General features: G+C 36.1%; 1 protein-coding gene across 20 annotated transcripts in view; it reads left to right on the forward strand.

Annotated features, from left to right (window-relative positions):
• LOC100619412 (contactin-4) overlaps positions 1-24,266 on the forward strand; it is a 1,170,520-nt gene that overhangs the window by 620,511 nt on the left and 525,743 nt on the right. For all 20 annotated transcript variants that reach the window (XM_007500110.3, XM_007500117.3, XM_056804538.1 and 17 more), the window contains one exon: positions 10,691-10,832. In XM_007500110.3, coding sequence (XP_007500172.1) covers positions 10,778-10,832 — 55 coding nt within the window. In that variant the 5' untranslated portion in view covers positions 10,691-10,777. The remainder of the gene's footprint in view (positions 1-10,690; positions 10,833-24,266) is intronic.

Below are 24,266 nucleotides of genomic sequence, written 5' to 3' on the forward strand. Positions count from 1 at the left end.
GGGGTGGGGTGTATGGAATCAGATACAAGAACTTATTCACAGTGTGCTGTCATTAGAATACTTCCAAATTAACACTAATGAAATATAGTTGCCTGACAACATCTCAGCTCAGAAATATGTGCTACACTTTAGGGTATAAATATTATACAATGCAACATTTAAAATTATTTTTGGCATTCAATTTATTTTACACAAAAAGAAATGACATTGGGAAATGTCCAATGACGTATATAAAGGTCTTATGCTTCCAAAGTTCAATATTACACACATTTAAATGCCTAATATGTTCCAGGCACTGTACTTGGTTTTGAGGATTCAAATAGAAGCTAAAGACAGTCCCTGTTCTCAAGGAACTTACATTAGAATGGAAGTGACGGCATGCAAACAAATATATACAAAGCAAGCTATTTACAGGATGAATAGGGAATAATTAGCCAACAGAAAGCACTGGAATTAAGAAGGGTTAGGGAAATCTTCCTGAAGAATATGAAATTTTATTTGGGACTTGCTGGGGAAGTCGATAGTCAAAGCAGAGGGGGGATAACATTCCAAGCATTGGGGAAAGTCAGAGGCAATGCTCAGAAACTAAAGATGGGATGTGTTGTCTGTGGAACATCCAAGAAGTCAGAGTCACCGGATTGTCCAGTATGTGTCAGGGAGTAAGGTATAAACACTCTAGAAAAGTAGGAAGGGGTAAGGTCATGAAAGCTATTCAATGCCAGAGCCTTTTTAATTTTCTCCTGGAAATAATAGGAAGCCTCTAGAGTTGATTGAGGAGGTGACATGATCAGACCTGCATTTTAGGAAAATCACCTTGGTGACTAAATGAAGAAGGATTTGAAGTAGAGAGAGACATAAGGTGGGCAGATCCACCAGCAGGCTGTTGCAGTCATCCAGAGATGAAGTGATGAAAGTTGGGACCAAAATGGTAGAAATGACAGAAGGAAGAACGATATATTCGGGAGATACTTCAAGGGCGAAATTGACAGGCCTTGGTAATAGCTTGGATTTGGGAATCTGAGAGATAGTGAGCATTCCAGAATGATTCCTTGGTCTCAAGTCTGAGGAAACTGGAGGATGGTGCTGTCCTCTACAATCACAGGGAAACTAAGAACATAGGAAGACTTAAAAGGAAAGATAATTAGTTTGGTGTTGGACACAGAGAATTTAAGATGTCTACTGGATATCTTATTTGAAACATCTGAAAGACATATGTAGATGAGAGATTGGAGGTCAGGAGAGAGATTTGGGCAGGAAAAATAGATTTGAGAATCATCAACATAAAGATGGTAATTAAATTTATTGGCAGGAGCTCATGAAATCACCAGGTGAAGAAATATAGAGGGAAAAGTGAAGACAACCCAGAACAAAACTTCTAAGGATACCTGAGAGAACGTGATCTGGAGGAGACTCCAGCAAAGGAGACAGAAGTGGTCAAATAAGTAGGAGGAAAACCTAGAGAGAAGAGAGTATAAAGGAAGAATGATTGGCAGTACCAAAAGTTGTAGACAGGTCAAAGAGAATGATTAAGAAAGGACATTGTATTTGACAAGTAGGAGGTCACTGGTAATTTTGGAAAGGAGAGTATTGATTAAATGATAAAGTCAGGAACCAGATTATATGGGATTGAGAAGAAGGTGAAATGAAAGAAAGTGGAGATATCCATTGTAAATTGTCTTTCCAAGGAGTTTAGCTACCAAGACTGAAGAGAAATAGGATGATAATTAGCAAAGATGAAGGGATCAAATGAGGATTTTTGAAGAATAATACAATTTATAGGCATTAAGAAATGAATCAGTAAAGATGAAAAGATTGAAAATAAGTGAGAGTGGGAAAATAAGTCAACAAAGGAAGCAATCTGTTGGGGAGTTAGGAAGGAATGGGATTACTCAAACAGCTAGAGGGTTAAACTGGGTAAAGAATAAGATCATGAAAGGAGTGAAGGAGACAAAGTGGCATAAGTTATATGAGTGATAGGAGATCATGAAGAGGGGAAAAGAGGTTGTTCTTGCAAATGATTTCAATTTTTTTCTGTAATATATGAGACAAAGTTTTCCACTGAGAAAATGGGGGTAGAGAAAGCCATGGGAAGTTTGAGAAGTGATGAAAAGTTTGGGAAGAATAATCAGGGAGCAGAATTAGTGAGTTCATTAGAGAAGTATAATAGAATTGCCCAAAAGCCAAATTGTGGCTATGTAACATAAATTTATAGTAGTTACAGTCAGAATTATTGTGTGATTTTCTCCACATTTGTTCAGTAGCATTTAGTAGAAAGGAAGGTGACAAATGTTGGGAGTAATCAAATATTGAGGCTTAAATGAGTGTAATTGCCAATATTACTAGGGGGATAAAGATTCAAGAGAGGTTAGGATGGAATTGAATTGGTTTTCCAAGAAATCAAGATTGAGAGATATAGAGACACTGGATGATACAGGGTAGATGACAAGGGAGAGGTATGTAGGGATTAGAGATCATGCTGAGGGTGAAGAGTGTGATCGTATAAAGAAAAGCAGATGGAGAGGTAAAAAGCCAATAGACTGAAGTCAGAAAGGGAATTTAGAATCCTTAAACATAGAGGTGGTACATTTGTGGGTGGCAAAATCAAGAGTGACCATCCTTATATGTGCCTGACATGAGATGGAGGAGAAGCTCCTGGGAGGAGATTGGGTTGAACAATTGGGTGGTTAGGGTATTTGAGAAAGAATCAATACACATGCTGAAGTGTTACTGTTAGGACAGCAATTTGGGAGAAGAGGAAAAATTTAAGTCAAGTATATGTCTTGTTGAAGAAAGGAAAGGAGAAGCTTTTGGGTCTGTAGACAGTGTTACTAGGAATTTGAATTGGTGGTACATAGAAATAGCATGAACATCAAAGGAAGAGAGGTTCCCAAGTAAAGTAGGAATGGAGAGAACTGGGAACTGGCAATGAGGAGTAAAAAGTCTTCCAACTCCCCCGCCTCAACTTGTGAGCTGAAGAGAAGGAATGAACACCCTGCCAGTCCTGTAAAGAACCTCTGTCACTGGGGGAATGCCACATTTCAGTAAGAACTAAGATGAAAGGAGTGAGAGAGCAGTGGATTTCAGATGGAGGGAAGTTTGTTGCCTATATAAAAGGCATTCCAGAAGGCACAGTGGAAGGGTTAGGGTAGTTCAGATAATTTCATTTGAATTGAAGGGTATGAAAATGAAGAATTGGGTGATAGAGGTTGTTGAGTGGGATTTGGATGATTAGCTACAATAGTCAGAGTCAAAAGAATGTTAATCATGTAACTAGGTATAACAATGTTCATCACTGAGTGAAGGATATTCCTTACTCCTATAAATAACCTTAAAGTTCAGGTGCACTGATGGGAGCCCTGAAGTAGAAGGGAGGGTTAGTTTCTTTGCATCAGAGATTCTCCACATCCCAGTTGAGAGATTGGACTGACAGCAGGGGCTAAAGATGCCTTCTGCTGGTACAGATGGAAATAGTTGCTTTGAGGTAGATGAAAGCTGCTCTTCCTGTCCCCTTTCCTCAAGGGACACACTGACAAGCAGGAGATGGATGGCTCTGGGCACTAGTGGACCCACAGTCTGAGGTCTTCTCCATTGAGGAGGTTGGATGTAAGGAATAAGCAGGAAGTGGTGTACAAATAGAATACTCTCAATCTGCCCCCGAAATTGGATTTTCCTCAGGGATCATGCACAATGCACCCACACTCTGAAGTCTTCTGTGTTTCATTAGTTATGTGATTTCACTGAATTGGATAATCCCTTCACTGGTATAGATCAAAACCAAGCCATGCCTTCTTACCCTATGCAATTTTTTGTTCATCTCAATATTACATGCATTAGATGTGGCAGCTGGCTCTCCTACCTCCATCAATCTTAACAGGTAGTTAGCTCAGCTTTTCTCCTTGTACTACTCACTTGGCACTTCTATTGCCCCTACTCCTTTGTACTCTGTGCACTTAGCCAACTATCCCATCAACACTCTAATTTGGAGGTCAAGTATCATTGTTTTCTACTTTTTTTGAATCTTTCACAATATGGAGGTCCTTTTACCTCTTAATGATGGCAATTGCTTTGAATCAGTTAAGTTTCTATGGGAAATAGAAATAAGCATTAATCTTTGCTTTTGCTTTTTTCCCCATTTTCCCCTTTTTTGGCATCAATGATTCATATGAAAAGATTGAGTTAAAGCTTTTGTAAGTGTTCACAATAGCTTCTTTTCACCTTTAGTCTCTCTTCTAATTTGAGGCTGACTTTGACCCTTTCTCTAAACACTGACATGATTCTAGTAGTGATTTTGTTTCTGTTCAGGTAGACTAAATTTCAATTTTCTGTTGTTTGCCATGTCCAGTGCCTTCTACTCTCTCTCTCTCTCTCTCTCTCTCTCTCTCTCTCTCTCTCTCTCTCTCTCTCTCTCTCTCTCTCTCTCTCTCTCTCTCACTTTCTCTCTCTGTCATCTATCTCTCATACATATATAGATAGCTAGAGTATATGTATATATGTGTGTTTATATATGCATCAGATTTTAGACAAGTCATTTTTCTTCTTTGTTTTTCAAATGTGATGCATATTTTCCAAAATCTCTTTTTTTGTCACAATCTCCTGTGTCCATTTTCTTGTTGAATTCATTTAGTATCAAGGAAGATGTTGGCTTCATTTGCAGGACCTCAACCAGTTCTTAATATATAATTTCCCTGCCTCATTATCTTCTATAGCAGATGGTAGAACATAAGCATCAATTATTTTTGTGCTCTTTTTGCTTGGTACAATGCCTGGCACATAGTAAGTGCTTAATAAATGTTTGTTAATTGATTGATTATGTTTATCACAATCACTTCAAGATGATGCAACAAAATATTCTATGAAATGATGCTTCATTTCCCTTGTGTGCATGATGAAATAATTTCTGCCAAATCTTTTGTCTACCTCTCCAAGGATACACTATGGGTTGGATCACCCTTCAATTTAACTGTAATTTCTTTTTACCTTTTGCTTATATTTATTATGCAGATATCACTATTAACATATTTTGGCTTCCAATATTTTTTATTGTGCAAGAATTTCACAATTTAAAGTTCTTCCAGTTAAGTAAGTGCTTCTGATCAACTAAAAACAGATTTGCCTTTTTTGCATACTACCCTTCACTCTGGTGGTGGAAGTAGAAGAGGCTGTAATAGGGGTGTACATCATTTTAAATTGTCATTTGTTTCATTGGTTATTATGACCAAAGAAAGTATCTCCTAGTAAACAATATTTTCCATATGAATTCCACATTTAGTTTCCTTATATCTCATATAACAAATTCAGCCTGTTTCTAGTATTATCACTTGTTGCAATAAAAGTTATGAGATTCTATAAATTTCACTGTGGCCTACCTTTATCACAGCAATTTTATCCTGCCAAAAAGAAGGGGTGGGGAATATGGTAGGCCCACAGAGAAAAAAATGAGTGTGTATATATATATATATATATATGTATATATACATATATATATATATAACCTACTCCTTTATTACATGTGTTTCCAGAAAAAATTTTCTTGAAATGAATCTCCATAAATTTAGATCTTGTCTTAATATTTTTAAACAATAGTGGAAATCTTGAAATGATTGGCCAGAGTCATCAAGAAATTGATCAGAAGAATGGATGGATAGATGGATAGATAGATAAATAGAAATATAGATAGATAGAAGGATAGATAATAGTTAAAAAGATACATATATACATCAAAATATAGGTACATAACTACATAGATATATAGACATATAGATTGATACATAAATAGATACATAAATAGATAATAGGTATAAAGGTAAATTGATGGATTTTATTTTAATCAATAAGATAGGAAGTGACAAATTATGCAAGGAACTGCCTGCATCCTAGGGACTATGGAGATATTTTGGACTAGGAAGGGAAAATATAGGTATCAAGGAAGAAATATAGAAAAAAAGAATACACATAATATATCTCCTAATTTTGCTTTAGGCTTTAACTAGGTCTTGAATATTTCTTTTCATCTGTGGGCTGTGGGAGCAATATGACTATTGAGTTTAGTGGGATAATATCAGTTATCTGCTTACCACTGATTATGTTTATAAAGCAGTTGAGTTCCATGTAAGATCCTTACCCCATCGCTAAGTTGTATTCAAGCATAGCAGAACCATTCATAATAAAGCTAAATCCTAAAGGTAATACCTATTTAAAATTAAAAAAACTTTTTGAGATCATCAAATTTCCTTCCTTCCTTCATTTCTTCGTTCCTTCCTTTCTTCCTTCGTTCCTTTGTTTGTTCCTTCCTTCCTTCCTTCCTTCCTTCCTTCCTTTCTTCCTTCCTTCCTTCCTTCCTTCCTTCCTTTCTTCCTTCCCTCCTTCCTTCCTTCCTTCCTTCCTTTCAACATTGTGGTAAACCATGGGGATACAAATATAAAAGCAGAATAATCTCTCTCAAAAAACCCTATAAAATGGAAGAAAACATAAATTAGTTTAGCATCATTGATTTCAATTTGGAAGGGACCTTAGAGGGTATCTGACTGATCTACTCCCTTCATATAACAAGTGAGGAAACTGAGGTCAAGGAGTCAGGAGCTCAGAGAGAGTGAGTCAAAGAGACTGGATTTGAGTCCAGACACTCAGATTACAAAACCAGGGAGGGACGAATGGCTAGCTGAGCACAGAGAGAGCCTGGGTTCAAATTGTGGCCCTGCCATCTGTCACTTGTGTGCAAACAACTTCATCTCATTCAGAATTGAGTTCAACCATAAATTGAGGTGTTGGATTAGATGACTTTTAAGGTCCCTTTAAATTCTGAAAATCTAATATGTGTAATCTATGACTGTGTCCTTAAACCTGAGTGCAGGTTGAGCAATAGAAATGTTTAACACTTTTTATTCTGCATGTCATCTACACGTAAGAAGGATAGACAATGGTCAGGCACCTCATTACTTCTAAAATGTCAGAAGGAACTCTGTCTTGCCAAAGGTAAATAAAAGTTAATATTGGGTTCTTTGGTCTCAGCTTCTTTATTCACCTATGGCTGGCCATTAATAGAACACAAACTATACACAGCATTTTAGTCTGTATTAAGTCTTTATCATATAAGTGGATACATTTTAATTGCTGCAAGAGATCACTTAACATTATAGATCAATCCCCAGGGTTTGTAATGACATTTTGCTTGTAAAATTAATTATTAATACCCTGATCATTTGCTTAATACATTATTAGTTTTCATTGATCAGCACTTCCTGTTTGTCTAAAACTGTCCTAATCACCAGGCATGTCAAAAGAATATCTGAAGTCATCTAATTAAGAGACTTTCTCTCTCCCTTCTCTACTTCGTACAGCCTCTTCAGCAGAACCAAAATTAAGGATTCTTTCTTTCTTCCTTCACAGAATAATAAAGCTGGTTTTTATGAGAAATGGGACAATTTAAGGAAGCAAGCACTCTAATGAGTCTACTTCAGTTTTTATTTCCTAAACAGCCTCATTTGCCAATGAGACCTCTCTCAGTGTCCACACCTTTTGTTTTTACTGTTAAAAGTATTAGATTTGCCGGCCTTCTGTTGCTAAGTATTTAAAGTTGGTCTAAATCCCTGGAATTTGCTTCTTTATGAAGTATCTTTAAAATGAGGAGCATAGGATCACCAGAGTCTATAAGTCATGGGGATTGCAATAAGATTTATTTTGGCAGAGGGAGGACATTCATTACCCCTGTGACTTTGGATTAATTAAACTGGCCTCAGTTTCTATAAGAGAAAAAAGAGGGGGTGAGTTGGTCTATAGCATAGGTTCTGAATTTTTTTTTGACAAAGATTCCTCTGGTGGTTTGGTGAAACCTATGGAGCCTTTCTCAGAACAACATTTTTAAATGCATAAAATAAAATGTTTTTGATTATTAAGGAAACCAATTTTATTGAAATGTAATGATCATTTTTTAAGTTCATAGATACCAGGTAAAGAATCACTGATATCAATGTACCCAACGTTTTTCCTAGTTCCAGATCTGATGATTCTATGAACTGTTTGTAGAGTGCTTCAAGATTTTCATAATGCCTTAACAAGCAATCAACAAGCTTTTTTAAAAGCATTTTCGATTTGCTGTATCCATTTAGTTCCCTGAAACAATCCTTCTTCTACTTGACAAATCAATCAAAGGAGAACTTATTATGCTTTTACCATATGACAGATACTATTATTGGTGCTATGAAAACAAAAAATAGGGCAAAACCCAACATACACACACCCATACCCATACCCAAAAAATTATCCCTGCACTCAAAGTGTTTGTAGACTAATAAGAGATATAGTCAGGTTTTGACTTAACTTTGGGAACAACTGATAATGGAGCTGAGATAACTAACTGCTAATTCACAAGCTTCACTTCACATTTTCCACTTTGAGATGACTTGGTGCAATAGAGGGAACTATGATGCTAACAATATTGAATAATAAGCACACAAATAGTACCTCCTATATTCCAAGCATCATGGTAAGTGCTTCTCTCTCTCTCTCTCTCTCTCTCTCTCTCTCTCTCTCTCTCTCTCTCTCTCTCTCTCTCTCTGTTTCTCTCTTTTTCTCTCTGCCTCTCTGTCTCTGTCTCTTTCTCTCTATATATAGATATATAGTTAGATATAGACATAGATATAGATAAATATGTAAAATATATCTATTTAAGTGTGTATATATATGTATATGATATATATATATATATATACAGGTCACTATTAATAAAGATAGGTTGATAAAACGGGTGGATCTTTATTTTTCCAACAAACTTATGAGATAGATGCTGCTATCTCCTTTTTATATTTGAGGAAACAGAGATAAATAAATGTTCACTGCTAAAGGCAGATGGACTCAGCTGATAGGTTTTCATAGAATGGGGGCTTGAATTCTGACTCTCCTATATCATATTAGCATGATTTTGGCCAAATCACTTCACCTTCATGGACCTCAGTTTCCTTATCTGTTAAAATGAATAAGTGGTACTAATTGACTTATGATGTTCTTTCTAGTCAGGGATGTGTTTAATTTTTATTATTGGTTAATGGGGACAACTTGCTTTCAAAGAATATTTACAAATGATAAAAGTTTTAAGTTTAGTTCATATTATTAACATTTTCTCTATTATTGACTTGGGTCTAGATAATTAACAGAATAAGAAATCTTACCCTGATTGCACTGCTTACCAATTTCCAAGATATAATTGCCCACATTGAAAATTTAACAATTGAATTTCAAGAGCCAATAGAAACAGTCCACAGGATATCTCTGCACAGCTCTTTATCTGTAATCCTATGGAAGATATCTGTGGGGTTCAGTCCACACTATAGTTAGTCGACTGCAGCAAAAAGAAGCTTTTAATCACTCTGGGGGTTCTGGCAAGTTTCTCCTTTCTTTGGGGAGAATCTTTGTTCAAAAGTTTAGTTTAAGGGGAAGAGAACAGCTCACCGTTCTACTGCCAACCTTTTCTCTGATTCATTACCTTAATCAGCTCAGACCAATCTCTGGGGCCATTGCTTCTACAGGACAGATCCCCACTAGGGACAGCAAGCACACCTCCTATAGCTTTTCATCTTCTCGTTGTAATGATTTCTAACCCATGGTGAAGAACTAGAGAAGGGAAATGGGTGAGGGTACAAAGGTAGCCTTGACCATAATTCATTTTCAATGCCCAACTCAATTTTGTACATGGATAACTCCTTCGACAGTATAAATTTGGTTTGTGTGTTTTTTTGGGGAAAGGGGTACAGAAGGAATGGAACCAAAAATTATCATTGCTATAGGGATGTCTGGTAAGGAAGCAACCTCCATCTGTGCAGATTGGAAACTGCTTTGAACTTGTCATCTTTAAGAACATCCTGGGATACTGAGAGGTGGAATGTTAATAGAAGACACATAGCCAGTATGTGTCAGGGAGAGTGCTTAAATCTAAAATTTTCAGATGCTAAGACCGTATTCAAGAATCTTGGGATTCTTACTCATTGATAATCACCCCAACATTTTTGGTGAGGAAAGGAAAGGTAAATAAATAATTTTGAGAAATATAAGGACTACTTTTGCAACAAGGTTTATGGTATTTCTAAACCTTGAACCTCAAAGAGTCCTTGAAAAAACTAATCTTTTTATCTGCCTTCCAACTGACTGACATTCTGACCAAGAAAGAAGTTCCTGTATCTGTGGCCACTGATCTATACTATTTTGTCTCCCCTAATGTATTGCATTTGGATTCAGAAGTCCCAATTTGAAATCCTGCCTCTGATATCCACCATTTTGTTAAGTTCCTTGGGTCTCAGTTTCCTCATGTATAAAATGTAGAACAGAACTAATTAGATTCTGACATCCTTTCCCAGTTTTAATCTATGATATTATGACTCTAGAGAGACTTAGTCCTGAATGGTTAATTGAAATAAAAGAAAGGGAGCCCAAATGGCTTCCTACCCATATATTTTAATCGGTTTGACCTTTCCTCTCATGAAAACACATGTGTTGTGTATAATTATGTATATGCACATGTGTGTATATTTTTATAAACACTTCTATATATATTCATAAAACACATATGCATGTGTGTCGCTATAGATATATTTCCCTTCAGGTGTGAATTTCATTTCGATTGCAAGGATAGATTAAATTGCTCAGAAGGCAAGGCACAATAATCTGATGTTTCATTGTAATGTTTCTTTCTCTCCCACAGATTAAAGGTTGTACAAAACTTAAAAGAAGCAGCCATTCTAGTCACTAGTTATTGGACTTGAGCCTCCTTTGACCTCGGAAACTGAAGATGAGGTTGCTATGGGAACTCCTGGTGCTACAATCATTCATGTTGTGCCTTGCAGGTAAAATGTCATTTTAAACTTTTTGATTTAAAAATACCCCAGTCTCTCACACTAATTCAAAAGCAGGTCTTCACATTCAATATCACTGATAAAATCCTGAGAACATGTCACTGTGATGAGCTTTAGCTAATACTGTTGAATACACACACACACACACTCACCAGATTGATTGTGTTTTCTGTGGCTCTTTTCCGATTTTATGCCAAAAGCAAAATGCTGTGTTTTCACTCATCTATCCATTTAGAGTTGTTTTAAGCTATTTTAAAAGATTGTTTTTGTTCATGTCCATGCTCAATTTCACACAGATACTGGGCAATAATAGAGAAAATCTGGTGGGTAATCTAGCTATTCCTGATATCAGTGGACAGAAGACAATTCAAGAACTATTTCCACTTTGGTCTTATTTACTTCATTGGCAGAACAACTACCTCTAGTTACCTTGCTTTGTTAATATCCCCTGAATTTCTCTGGTTGTTTTTGGTGATGGATAATTTTCTTGTTGGCTTTTGATTCTGGTCTGTGGCTCCATAAGTGCTAAATAGAAGATAGAATTCAGATTTCCCTTTGCTATGATTAGCACCTAGACTTCTTATTTTTGTAGAGAGAGATGTTGTTATTTTCAGTTATTCATTTCTTTCTGACTTTCTGACCACATGGATTATAGTTATTTGTGGAGATTTCTTGGTAAGGATACTAGGGTGGTTTGCCATTTTTGTTTGGATCCAGTGGATACAGTGGATGCTTTAGTCAAACAATCAGAGTTTAAGTGACTTGCTCAGGGTCACACAGTTAGAAAGTGTCTGAGGTTTAATTCAGATCTTTCTGATTCCAGGGTCAATATTCTAACCACTGAAACAGAGGATGTATAGATGTATAGATATAGATGTATAGATTAAGATGTGTCTTCCCTTCTTCAAATCTTAAAATTGTCAGGGTTTTTTTTGCTCCACTAAGGTACTACCTTTTAGTTAAGGTGTTTCCTGATCCTTTGGTTTATCTCACTATTCTTAAATTCACTTGTATTTTAAATAGCTTTTTAAGTGTTCAAAACTCTTGACCCTAACTTCATTGCTTTTTTTTTAATATTCAGAAAGTCCAAATCTGTACATAGTAGACATTTAATAAATATTTAATTAATATTAGTTTTCTTTGTCATCATCATTTGAAAGTATTAGTATCCTAACCAGCATATAAAATACAATAATATGAAAATTATTTTAGTATTTTTCCAGTCATCATATGCACACAAAATATTCTGTGTGCATGGCCCTCTTCTTATCAGTGGGAACACAACTAAGAAAAAAGAAAGATGCTATCTTCCTTAATGGAGCTTACAACCTAATGGGAGAAGCAAGATTCCCAAAAAAGAAGTTGAGAAAGAAGTGAAACACCACTCTACCCTTCACTCAGAAGAAGGTACAGATTAGAAGGATAATTTAGAAGATTAAAAGCAAAGTAGAAAGCTGGGGGAAATTTGCAGCAGTTAATTCTGATAAAGGTGTAATTTCTCATATACAGAGAGAACTAAGTCATATAAATTTATGCATCTATATGTATATGTATGCATATATAAATGAATGTATGAATATATATGAACAAAAGCCATTCTCTAATTGATAAAATGTTAAAGGATATGAACAGGCAATTTCAGATGCAAAAAAATCAGTCATCTATAGTCAGATGAAAAAATGGTCTAAATTACTCTTCATTAGAGAAATGCAAATCAAAATAACTCTGAGGGACCACTTCACACCTATCAGATTGTTTAATATGACAGAAAAGGGAAATAATAAATGTGGGATAGGATGCAAGAAAATGAGAACATTAATAAACTGTTGTTGGGTTTCAATCTGATCCAACTATTCTAGAGGGCAATTCAGAACTGTTCTCAAAGGACTCTGAAACTGTGCATGCTCTTGGATCCATCAATACCTTTCCTAGGCCTGTAACCCAAAGAGATTTTTTTTAAAAGAGGAAAGGATTTATTTGTACAAAAATATTTATTGCAGCCCTCTTTGTGGAAGCAAGGAATGGAAATTTAATAGGTGGTCTATAATTTGGGAAACTTGACTGAACAAGATGTGATAGTTATGGAATAATATTGTGTTATAAGAAGTAACAAGCAGGATGAATTCAGAAAAAAATACATGAACTGATGCAAAGTGAAGTAAGTAGAACCAGCAGAATACTGTATGTTGTGACAGCAATATTTCTTGATGAACTGTGAATGACCCAGTTATTCTCAGCAATATAGTGATCCAAGGCAATCCTAGAGACTCATGATGAAAAATGCCATCTGTCCTCCAAAAAGAACTGGAGTCTGAATTCAGATTGAAGCATACTATATTTCATATTCTTTCATCCATTTGAGAATGCTTCCACAAAACAAGTAATATGAAAAAAATGTTTTACATGATTACACATATAAAATCTATATTGAATTGCTTATCATCCTAGTGAGGGCAAAGGAAGAAAGGGAATGAGGGAGGGAAGGTGAGAAGAAGGGAGGGAAATTGAAACCAAAAACTTTTTGAAAGAATTTTTAAAATTGTCTTTATATGCAATGGGGGAAATATTACTTAAAAATTATAATACTTGGTGAGAGAATGTCAGTGATATTAATGGTTCAACACATCTTAGCGATTTATAATTTTGTTCATGTAATAATTCTGGCTAATGGAATATATGAAGCAGGAAACATTTATTTTCCTTTTCTGTAATCTAATAAATTATTTATTAAAAAATAAGTAGACTCTTAATTTGTAAGTTCAGTTTCCAATTATTGGCTTATAGTGACTTAGGTAGAGTAGTAAATAGAGTGCTGCCCTTGGATTCAGAAAGTCCTGAATTCCAATTCTGTCACAGGTATTAGCTCTGTCACTCTGGACAAGGAATTTAACAGTTTTCGCATTTATAAAATGTTATTGTTCATTGGTTCTCGGTCCTGTCCAACTGTCCATGAACCTATTTGGGTATTTTTGGAAAAGATACTGAAGTAGTTTGCCATTTACTTCTCCAGCTCATTTTTTGTGATAAACTGAGGCAAGTAGGATTAAGTGACTATCCCAGGGTCACACAGCAAATAAATGTCAGAGGCTAGATTAGAGTCTGTGAAAAATGAGTCTTCCTGATTCCAAGTCCAGTTTTCTATCCACTGTACCAACTAACCTCCATTTTTAAATAGGGGTAATAGTAACCACATGATGAGAATCAAAATAAATAATATTTGCCAAGCACTTTGCAACTCTTAAAAGAAGAGACTTCAGCTGAGGCAATATAGTCCAATGTAGAGTGCTGAATTTGAAGGGGCAGGAACTAAGGATAGAATCCTAACTCTGCCACCACTGTACATTGGATAAATCTCAAAGTTTCAGTTTCTTCCCCTGCAAAATGAAGAGATCAGACTAAATAGCCTCCAAGATCCTTCCCAGCTCTGAATCTATAATTCTCAGATACTAAGACCTAAAGCAACTGTTACTTCCATTACAACATTCCAAAGGTTATCAAGAAGCTTCTTTTTAACAACCTACAATATGGCAAAATCTTCCTTAACCTCTCAGTGTCCCATGAAATGTTTTAAATCTACTTATTAGATGTAAAACCCTGATCTACATCTGGAAAAGAAGTTTCCACGCTGAGCATTCCTTGTTTTGATGAAATAAAGGGTTAAGTTTTCCTCCCCATCCCAGTAATCTAAAGGTACAGAAAAGTTTAATCATTAAAGAAGCAGTTATTGAACTTTTGTCTAGACTTCCAATTCTAGGTATAAGAAATTATTCAAAGCTAAACGAAAGGCTGGGCATGCCTTTTCCTAATGTCTTGGGCAATTTGTTGAGTATATTTTATTGATTCTACTTGTGATCTTCCATTGTGAGTTTTCTACTTCATATCATATTATTATTCTTTTTACATATGTCTCCTTTAGAGTAGGCAGTCAAGCTTTAATTAATGGTTTTGGTTTTCTTGTGATTTGTCTTGATTTTATTAATTTGCCTACCTTTTGGTCCTCTGAATTCTGAACAGCTTTTCAGCTTTTCACTTGATTTCATTACTGTGTTTGAACTTCTCTTGGACATTCTCTTGTTTTCAGTGTAATATGCATTTGGTAGCTGATCATGTAAGAAAAATAAATTCAGTATTAACAAAGAGCCTACTGTGGGGGACATATCAAATCATTGTGGGGATCAATGAGTGACATTCCATTTATCGTCTTTATGCCTTCAAAAATATCTCAGTCCTTGAATTCACTTTCTTCTCTTCCCTCAGAATCACAATTCAAGGTTCACATATAACAGCAGATCTTTCCTATATAACCAGGATCTGAGGCATGGGTACAATATTTCAGATGGCTTCTCTCCACCTCCATTAAGATAATTCTCTTAGTTATTAGTTATGTCACAAATCAATTCTTTTTTTCTTTGCAATCCTTTCCTCCCATGTATATTTCTTGAGAGCAAAACTGTTCCATTTTTGTTTGTATATTCCCAGTGCCTAGCACATTGCCCATCACAGTGTAGACACATTCTAAATACTTGTTGAATGGAATTAAATTGTTTTCCTGCACTTTGTATGGTGTGTTAACCCCCTGAGGCCATCAAGGTCATTCCTCTGTGTGACAGAGGGAGAGGAAAAAAGAGAGACAGACAGAGACAGAGACAGAGGAGAGGAAAAGGCTTAGACTCCTCTCTCCTTTCCAAGATGAATCACAGCTAGACTTTTTCTATCTGGAGACCAAGGATAGGCTAGTTCAGAAGTTGTTGGTGTTTTGTTTTGTTTTTTCCCCTTAGTGGATTCTGCAATTCTCCAGCTTCCTTAATTTAAATACTAGAGTAATTACCCTTAGAGAATTTGTGCTCCTAGAGGCTGATGAAACAGACCTACAAGATCACAGAATATAATGTGTATTCAATCATAGCATTCAGGTGTGCTTTTCATTTTCTACACTAATGGAGGGGCGTAGGAGTGTGGACAATCCAAAATAATTTGCTAAGCCACATATAGAACCATTTCCCAATCAAAAAAAAGTAAGAAACTATTTTAAATAATTTCAAAATTAGTGGAGACTTTTTTCCCTTCTCAGGAGGGGAAAGCCAATGTCAGCTTTGGAATACTAATTTCTATGGCAAATCAATCTCTCAAAAGTAATAGCTGATTGTGAATTTTAGTAAACATAGACATGCTAAGGTATACATATATGAAGATCTCTAGGGTCCTGGAGCAGGACTCCTAACTCTTCTCCTAATTTATCATCTCCTTCTTAGATTCTCTGCTTTCTGGCTTAAATACCCTTTGTCCTCCCTCGGCTACTTTAATCTAAATTCTTTTAAGACTCAAATGAGCCTTAAAATTCATCTCCTGTTGTTGTTCAGTCATTTCTAAGTGTCTTTATTTGGGCTTTTCTTGGCAAAAATACTAGAGAAGTTTGTCATTTCCTTTTCTAGCTCATTTTATAGTTGAGAAAACCAAGGCAAACAGGGTTAAGTGACTTGTCCAGGGTATCATAGCTAGTAAGTATCTGAGGCCAGATCTGAACTAAAGAAGAGTCTTCAGGACTCTGGGTCCACAAGTCTAGCCACTGCATCACTTAGATGCTCTATCCTTTCCTAATGTCATTGCCTATATCTCTGAGGCATTATAGCTCTCTCTATCCTCAAGTTATCTTGTATTTATTTTTCCTTGTGCACAAAGACAGCAAAATGTGGTGAATGGCTAGTGTTCTAGGCTTAATGTTAGGAAGACCTGACTTCAAATCCAGCTTCTGATACCTATAAACTTTGTGGACTTCACATAGCATTGTTATTATTATTTGCTGAACCCAGACAAATAGAGGGGGTGCTCCAGGTTGATACCATGACAAAAACATAAATCCTTCATGTTTAATATGCTTATCTATGTATGTAATAATTTTTTCTTTACCACCACCAAGGATACAATGATTACTTCCTTTAGAAAAGAGACTGTTTCTTTTCTTTACTTTACTTTCTTTTTTGTTCTCTGTATTCCCTGGTCCTAGCACGGTATTTCATACATGATGGCTTAATAAATATTTATTAGATTGAAACAGTTCTTCTCAGTTGGTCTCCATTTCAATATGGCTACATTTTCTCCTCTATCAGAGTTTTCTATCTTTCAGGATTGCCTGTTTTACAAAAAAAATGGCAACCTTTCCAAATACAGGCATTTCATTTCTTTGTTCAGCAAAGTCTCTGTCATTGTTAACAGCTACATCTGGCAGGAGGCAGTGGGGAAGAGGTCCAGTATGATTCAAGGAATATAGCCTGTGGAATTGACAGATGATCACAATGAAATGAATGAGGAGCCACTGTGTGTTGAATAGTTGATCTTAGGTATATAGACTGAACTTGCAACAAGAATACAGTAATATCTTGTCAGAGCCCAGTGCCTATAATCAGAGCAAGTGGGTAGACCTCTACAAACTTTGCAGAAGAGAGCATAATTTCTTTAAGCTCTTTTAATTTTCTACAGCTCAAGCATATAGCCCTATTTCTTGGCCTTAATTTAGTGCCTAGTGGACCTCCAGAAAATAAGTTGATGCAGAAAATGCAACTCTGGCAGACAGTGAGGCTGATGAATCAAAAAATTTCAACAGAGCTCAAGCATGGACTCAAAATATTTCTCTTTTTTTCCACTGAGGCACTTCTGAACCCCCACCAGAATGGTGAGTGCCCAGTGAAATAGAAATTACAGAATCTGATTACAAAAGAGGAGCCCTCAATGCAGCCACCTAAACTCTTTCTATTCTGAGGATGTTTTTTTTCCCTTCCTCCAAATTTCCCCCTGCCTCTTTGCTTCCCTCCTCCCCTTCAGCAACTGAGAGCAAGAACTCAAGTAATAAGTGATTTGGACCAGATATTAAGCATAGTACTTACTCTCTGTCCTCTTGGGAATAGAAAATATTCAATTAATATCAAAATAGAGCCTATTCTCACCATCAGCTTTTATACACAGTTATCCAAATGCCCATTAGTAGTAATTTCTACTGTCATATATATTTTTTTTTAAAATTGCTTTACTTTATTGTTTCTCTTTCTAAGAAACTGCTTTGCTGAGGCATTTCCAATCATGTTAGAAAGTCTTCTATTGCTAGATAGCTGATTTCCCATTTCCCACGTGCCCTGTCACAACTGTGGCCATGAAATGAAGTCTAGAATAGGAGAAAGATTTAGAAAGGAGAGAGCTAATAACTAGATTAAAAGCCAGAGAGTCAAGGGCTGAAAACTCAGGAAAGATAGGAGTGGTATTGGGCATTGTAGATGCCTTGAAAATAACTTACCCATAGAAGAGGGGGAGAGGGAAAATCCATGCTAAAAATAGCATAACCATCTTAAAATATTACAAGGTGGTAAAATAATAACAGATCCAGTGCTCTTGAGAATTTATCTAAAATAGAAAGCAGTGGGGATTTTAACATTTTCAGTTTCCCCGTCTCCCCGAACCCAAGCAGACATGCACAATGGGCTGATAAACTTTAGCTTATTATGATTATTAAAGCTGACTCTTCATGGTGAGAAAACATTAACAGTTTCATTATACCCAGTCACATCAGTGACTTATTAACTTATCATGTATTACATCTGGAAAAGCCTAGGATTCTATATTGTAACAAGTCAGGTAAATTTGACAATTGGAAAACAAATATCAGCCCAATGGAATCATGCATCCTAGAGATTATATTTTGTGAGATGTTTGTGTATTGGGATATATTTTACCCCGCGGATCTATGTTCTTAAAGCTGCTAGTATAGAGCGAATCAACACTGGCCTTGCCTTCTGAATGGCACCATCTTTTTTCTAGGCATATCAGCTTCATTTTGCTCTTGTTAGTGCTTGGCATCTGCCCTACTCAAAGACTACCATTTGCTCTTCTGGCTCTTCTGTTTTCCCTGATATGTTTTTTTTTTCAGACAAAAGCAGTACATTTCTGTTCTTTGTGTCAGAGACATGGGATCTTACAGTAATAGACTTAGAGCTACAAAGAATCTTAGCAATCATCTAGCCCAACCTCCTAATTCCCCCAAAGAGGAAACTAGGGATAAGAGGGGTTTAGTGGCATCCCAAGTATCACATAGAAAAGAAGTGTCAGAGGTAGGATTTAAGCACAGGTCCTCTAACTACAGGGCTCATGCCCTTTCCACTGAGTCATTCCCTTATATACAGCAAATTGGTCTGATGGTCCCAAGCCTTGCATTTGAGAGGTTTCTCTACCCATGTGGGAGACAGGAAGGTGTTACTGTAATAACTGTTGTTTAGTCAATTTTCTTCCATGTCTGACTAAGTCTTTATGACTCCATTTGGGATTTTCTTGGCCAAAAAAACACTGCAATGGTTGCTATGTCCTTCTCCTACTATCTTCTTTTCCTATAGAGAGCAGAAATGATCATTGTCATCTTATTGACCATTTCCTTAATAATAAAAGGAGATGCCTTGGTGGGAGCTCATGGAATAGTTTGGAATGCGTATGGACCAATAGAGTATGTCAAACCTAGGTAATTCTGTCAGGGCAGTCTATATGTAATTTGTGGAGGGGAGTGAGGGATTTCTGTACTTTCACAGAGAAATATAGTGACTCCAGAAGAAATTGAGTGGGAGAGGCAGTGAGGCCAATAGCTGATGCTAAAAAAAATGATATGGAAATGTTCAAATCCACCCACAGTCATTGTGTCAACCCCATTACCATCATTATCAAGGCATCAGAAGCAAGAGTAGAGCTGCTACTTGACAATACTCTCTTTCCTTTTCCATATATATCTCTCAAGTGATATCTGTTCCTTTTGTGACATTTTCCCATCTTTTCTCCTTAAAGCCTGCCCTATATATTTAAATGTGATTTAGCCCACATAAAATATTCTAGGACAAGGTGGGGAATGACAAAATGTGGCTTAACTCTAACCCTATACTTTCCTAGGGATAGCCTAGCTGAGATTATTCCTGAACGACAGGGGCAAAAGGAAACATTTTATGCTGAGTTAACTGGAAGGGTTAGAAGTAGGATTTGGGTAACATGTAATTTGTTCACAATGGCATTATTTCCCAGTTATACAACTCCCATTGGCTAAGACAAAATTTAAAGAATGGCTTCATTTTTTATATAATGTGGCCCACTTATCCTTTGCTGATCTTTCTTCAAATGTTCTTCAGTACCAAGTACTCAATGTAAACTCCTTTCCCAAGGCACTCCCTTTGTATAATATATTTGTGCATATATCCATATATATATGTATATATATATATATTTTTTCCCTTTTGGTATCCCTCCATTCTCTTTTAATCTGAAACATACATATGAATGTATGCATATGCTATGCATATACACATATGTATGTGTGTATTGTATTTTTTCATTCCATTACCAAGAACCACTCCAAATAACAAATAGTATTTTTATAAAGACAAACCAAGAAAAAGAGGGAAAAATAGTGTCAGTACATAAAATATGAAAATACATGTAAAGGACAAAACTTATGGACCTCCTACTTCTGCAAAAGAATGGGGTGGGAATATCTTCTATCTCTTCTCTTTTGAAATTAAATTAATTTTTTATATGTTGATATAATTTAGTAATCATTTTCTGACATTTTTAAATGATCTTCTTTACTTCCACTTCTCCCTATTCTTCAAAATGTCAGGTTAATATGATATATGTTCAACATGTGTTATCATACAGTACATATGTCTGTGTTCATCATGTTGTGAAAGAACTCAAATCACTTAACACTGGAGAAAAATTCGTGGAGGAAATTAAAGTGAAGAACGAAATGATTTCCTGTCTCTTCATTTAAACTGTAGTCTATAATCTGTCAGCATTTATTTAGTATTCTGTGTGAGTTTGTGTGTGTTACTGTTATTTACATTGTTGCAGTCAATGGACATATTTTTCTTGGTTCTACTCACTTCAGTCTGCATCTGTTACTTGCTAAAGTTCTTACTGTGCAGTAGCCTAGAAAAAGGAAATAAGACCCCAAATAGAATGATTAAAATGCAAGTAGAAAGGTAGGATGTGATTGATACTTCAGAAGAGTAGAATCAATGGAATTTGGAACATGAATGGCATAAGGGAAAGGGGGGGGGCGAGATAGAAAGAAAAGTCAAAGAGTAAATATTTGAATGTGTAATTGAGTAAGTGAGTTTAGCATCAAGTGTCTAGGGAGATTATATCAGTGTAAATATTTATCTTGTTTTGTATTTAGATGTGGTATAAATGTGAGGAGGGTTTGAATACTTTCAGGTGAGGTCTAGATCAGAGCCTAGGAATCTCAGGTAGAGATATGGAGAAGAGAAAGGATCACCAACTCTCCATCACCATGGTGCTAACTAATGTCCAGATGAATACCAGCTCCTTCAGTCTCTTCTCCCCAAAGTTCTCCCAAGGCCTTCCTGAATAGGGGGCTGAAATGGGCTCTCAGCTAACTCCACTTTGCTTCTGCTACTTTTCCTGATTACAGCTCTATGGAGCAAGATGCCTCCATGCTGGTCCTAACTTTCCTATTTCCTTTGTTCATTTGCCCCCCACATCAGAAAACTCTTTGAGGGCAGGCACTGTCTTTCTCTTGATTGATTCTATTCCCAGTACTTAGAGCAGTACTTGTAGGTGCTGAATAAATGCTTATTGGATTGGATTGGATGGAATAATGAAGAGAACATTTAAGAGTATTTGCAATGGAGGATATTATGACTGAAGAAATTGTCTCCAAGCAAGCTATCTGAATATAGTAAATATATAAAAAAATAAACCACAGAATGAAGGAAAAAACTAAAGTGAAAAAGACATTATCTCAAATACACACACACACACACACACACACACACACACACACACACACACACACACACAAAGGTGTAAAGGCAAATTTACCCAGTGTTTCATCTACTTAGATTTTTTTTTAAATCAATGTAAACTCTCTGATTTCAACTCTCTTACCTCCATTTAAATGACACATATACCAGAAGTAAATTAACCTGCCAGAAAGGTAGTTGTACTGTTGGCAAAGAAACACATGTCAAAACAAACATGTTCGCATAAACCTGAGCTGAAAAAGTAATGAACAGAGTAACAATGTTCAAGGAGCATGGACGATCAGGCTGAGAGTCGGTAGAAATGCAGTTAAGTTACTCAAAAGGCACATTCCTAAAAGAGTGAAAGCTCTGAATTTACTCTTACTTGAACTGATAGAACTGCTTTCAGATCAAGTCTGGGAAATTCACATGCTTCAAAGGGTGATAATCTACTGTCAGATTACAGCATGGCTGATGAGCAGTACATAAACAGGCAAAAGAGAAGGGGAATCATTTTGAGGAAAATTTTCCAAAAGCTTTCAGTAATTTGCTCTAATGTTTTGCTGTTTTACATAAGATGCACTGGCACATATATGTATGCACATGAGGTGATTTTGCTTATGCATGCAAATATATGTTCATAAATTTATTTATATATATATACATATATATATATAATATTGTATAAAATTGCTGAATAAATTACCCTAAAGTCTTTGGGGAGAATTGTATTCAGTGATTCCCTCTTATTTCTCCTATTTATGTAATGTTCATGAAACATGCTATTCTGACAAATTATACTCATACATATATGCATGTACTTATGCTTTTAATAAATATACATATGTACAGTCATGTATCCTCATTCACCCTCTCCACATATAGGGGATAGTCAGTTTGTCAATATTAGTTTTGTTATGTGGGTAAAGGGAGAAAATATCCAGAGTCAGCTCTGTGAAGTACTGAAGGTTCACTGTTATCTTCATCATCATCACCATCATCATCATCATTATCCTCACCATCACCATCATCATCATCATCATTAATCTAATCAACACCATCACCATCATCATTATCCCTACATCACCAACATCATCATTAATTATCCTCATCATCACCACCACCACCATTATCATCATCATCATCATCATTATTCTCATCATCACCATAACTGTCATTCACATAGTACAGTAGGTTTGGCAAGGAGCTTTACCTAGAGTAGATCATTTGAACCCTTTAAGATTTGTTCGGTTGGTATGATTTACACTCATTTTACAAATGAGGAAGCTAAAGCCTAAAGAGATCAAGTGACTTGTTCATATTCAGGTGGCTGATGTTAGTTCTTGTTGTTGAATTGCTTTTAGTCAGATCGAACTTTTTGTGACCTCATTTGGAATTTTCCTGGCAAAAGTACCATAGTGCTTTGCCATTTTCCGCTTCAACTCATTTTGCAGATGAACAAAACTGAGTTAAAAATGGTTGTGACATACCCAGAGTCACAGAGCTCATTCATAAATTTGAATTCAGAAAGATGTGTCTTCTTCCTAACTCCAAAGTTGGTACTCTCCACCATACCACCTAGATGCTCTAAATGTCAGAACAGGGCTCCAGATCCTTATTTTCTTCTCAGTGCCAAACTTTAATGCTTTCCCCCCTAATTTTCCATGGGTACATCAAAAAATCATAGTTTTCAAAGGCTATACAGCATAGCCTTTGGTTTGTAGCTTGGGTTACAACAATTCTGTTGAATTCTTTCTTAAAATGTTCATTTCAAATTAGTGCATCCCAGCAAAGTAAAGGGGAATCCAAATACAGTGCTTTAAAGGTAGCCCAGTACAGTAGAAAGGATGCTCAAATCCAGAGTGCCTTGATTTGGGATGCTGCCTTTGACTCTGACTAGCTGTGTGGCTAATGCTTAATTTCTAGTCCTCAGAGCAGCCAGGAAGCTAAAAGGATGGGAGGTTGTGAGTTCAAATATGGCCATAGACAGACACCTCCTATCTGTGTGACCTTGGACAACTCACTTAACTAAAATTGCCTAGCCCTCATCGATCTTCTGCCTTAGGAGTGATACTGCCTATCAACTCTAAGGCAGAAGGTAAGATTAAAAAAAAAAACTTCAAGCCTTCTAATTTCTTCTGCTGTAAAATGGGGATAATACCCTTATTTTCTACCCACTTGACAAGGTTGTTATGAAGCTCTCATGTAGTAATGTATTTTGCACAGTATTCAGTGTAGTAAAATGTGCAAAGTGCTGAATAAATGTCAATTCTTATTATTTCCTTGTGATTTGCTGCCATCCATATGTAATGATGAATGAAGTTCTGGCCTGAAGATTTCCCACTACAACCATCAAAGGGATGATATCTTTTCCTCCTTTATTTTCTTCATTGTCTCTAAGTTACTAGAAACAGAGAAAACCTCAGGATAGGATGAGAGAATAGGAGAAGAACATGTAATTTGACTTTCTTTAAGAATTCTTAGCATTTGTGCTCTCTATTAGAGAGAAATATTCAAATGTGAACCTAGAAATTTTCTGACTCAAAAATTTCCCTTTTAAATCTACTGCTTGATTTCTGATTGTTACCATCAAGAAGATGATGTGGTACAAGGTACAAGAACAAGATCAGTTGGCTATGGA

Source organism: Monodelphis domestica, chromosome 7, assembly GCF_027887165.1.
Source record: "Monodelphis domestica isolate mMonDom1 chromosome 7, mMonDom1.pri, whole genome shotgun sequence".
Classification (NCBI taxonomy): Eukaryota; Metazoa; Chordata; class Mammalia; order Didelphimorphia; family Didelphidae; genus Monodelphis; species Monodelphis domestica.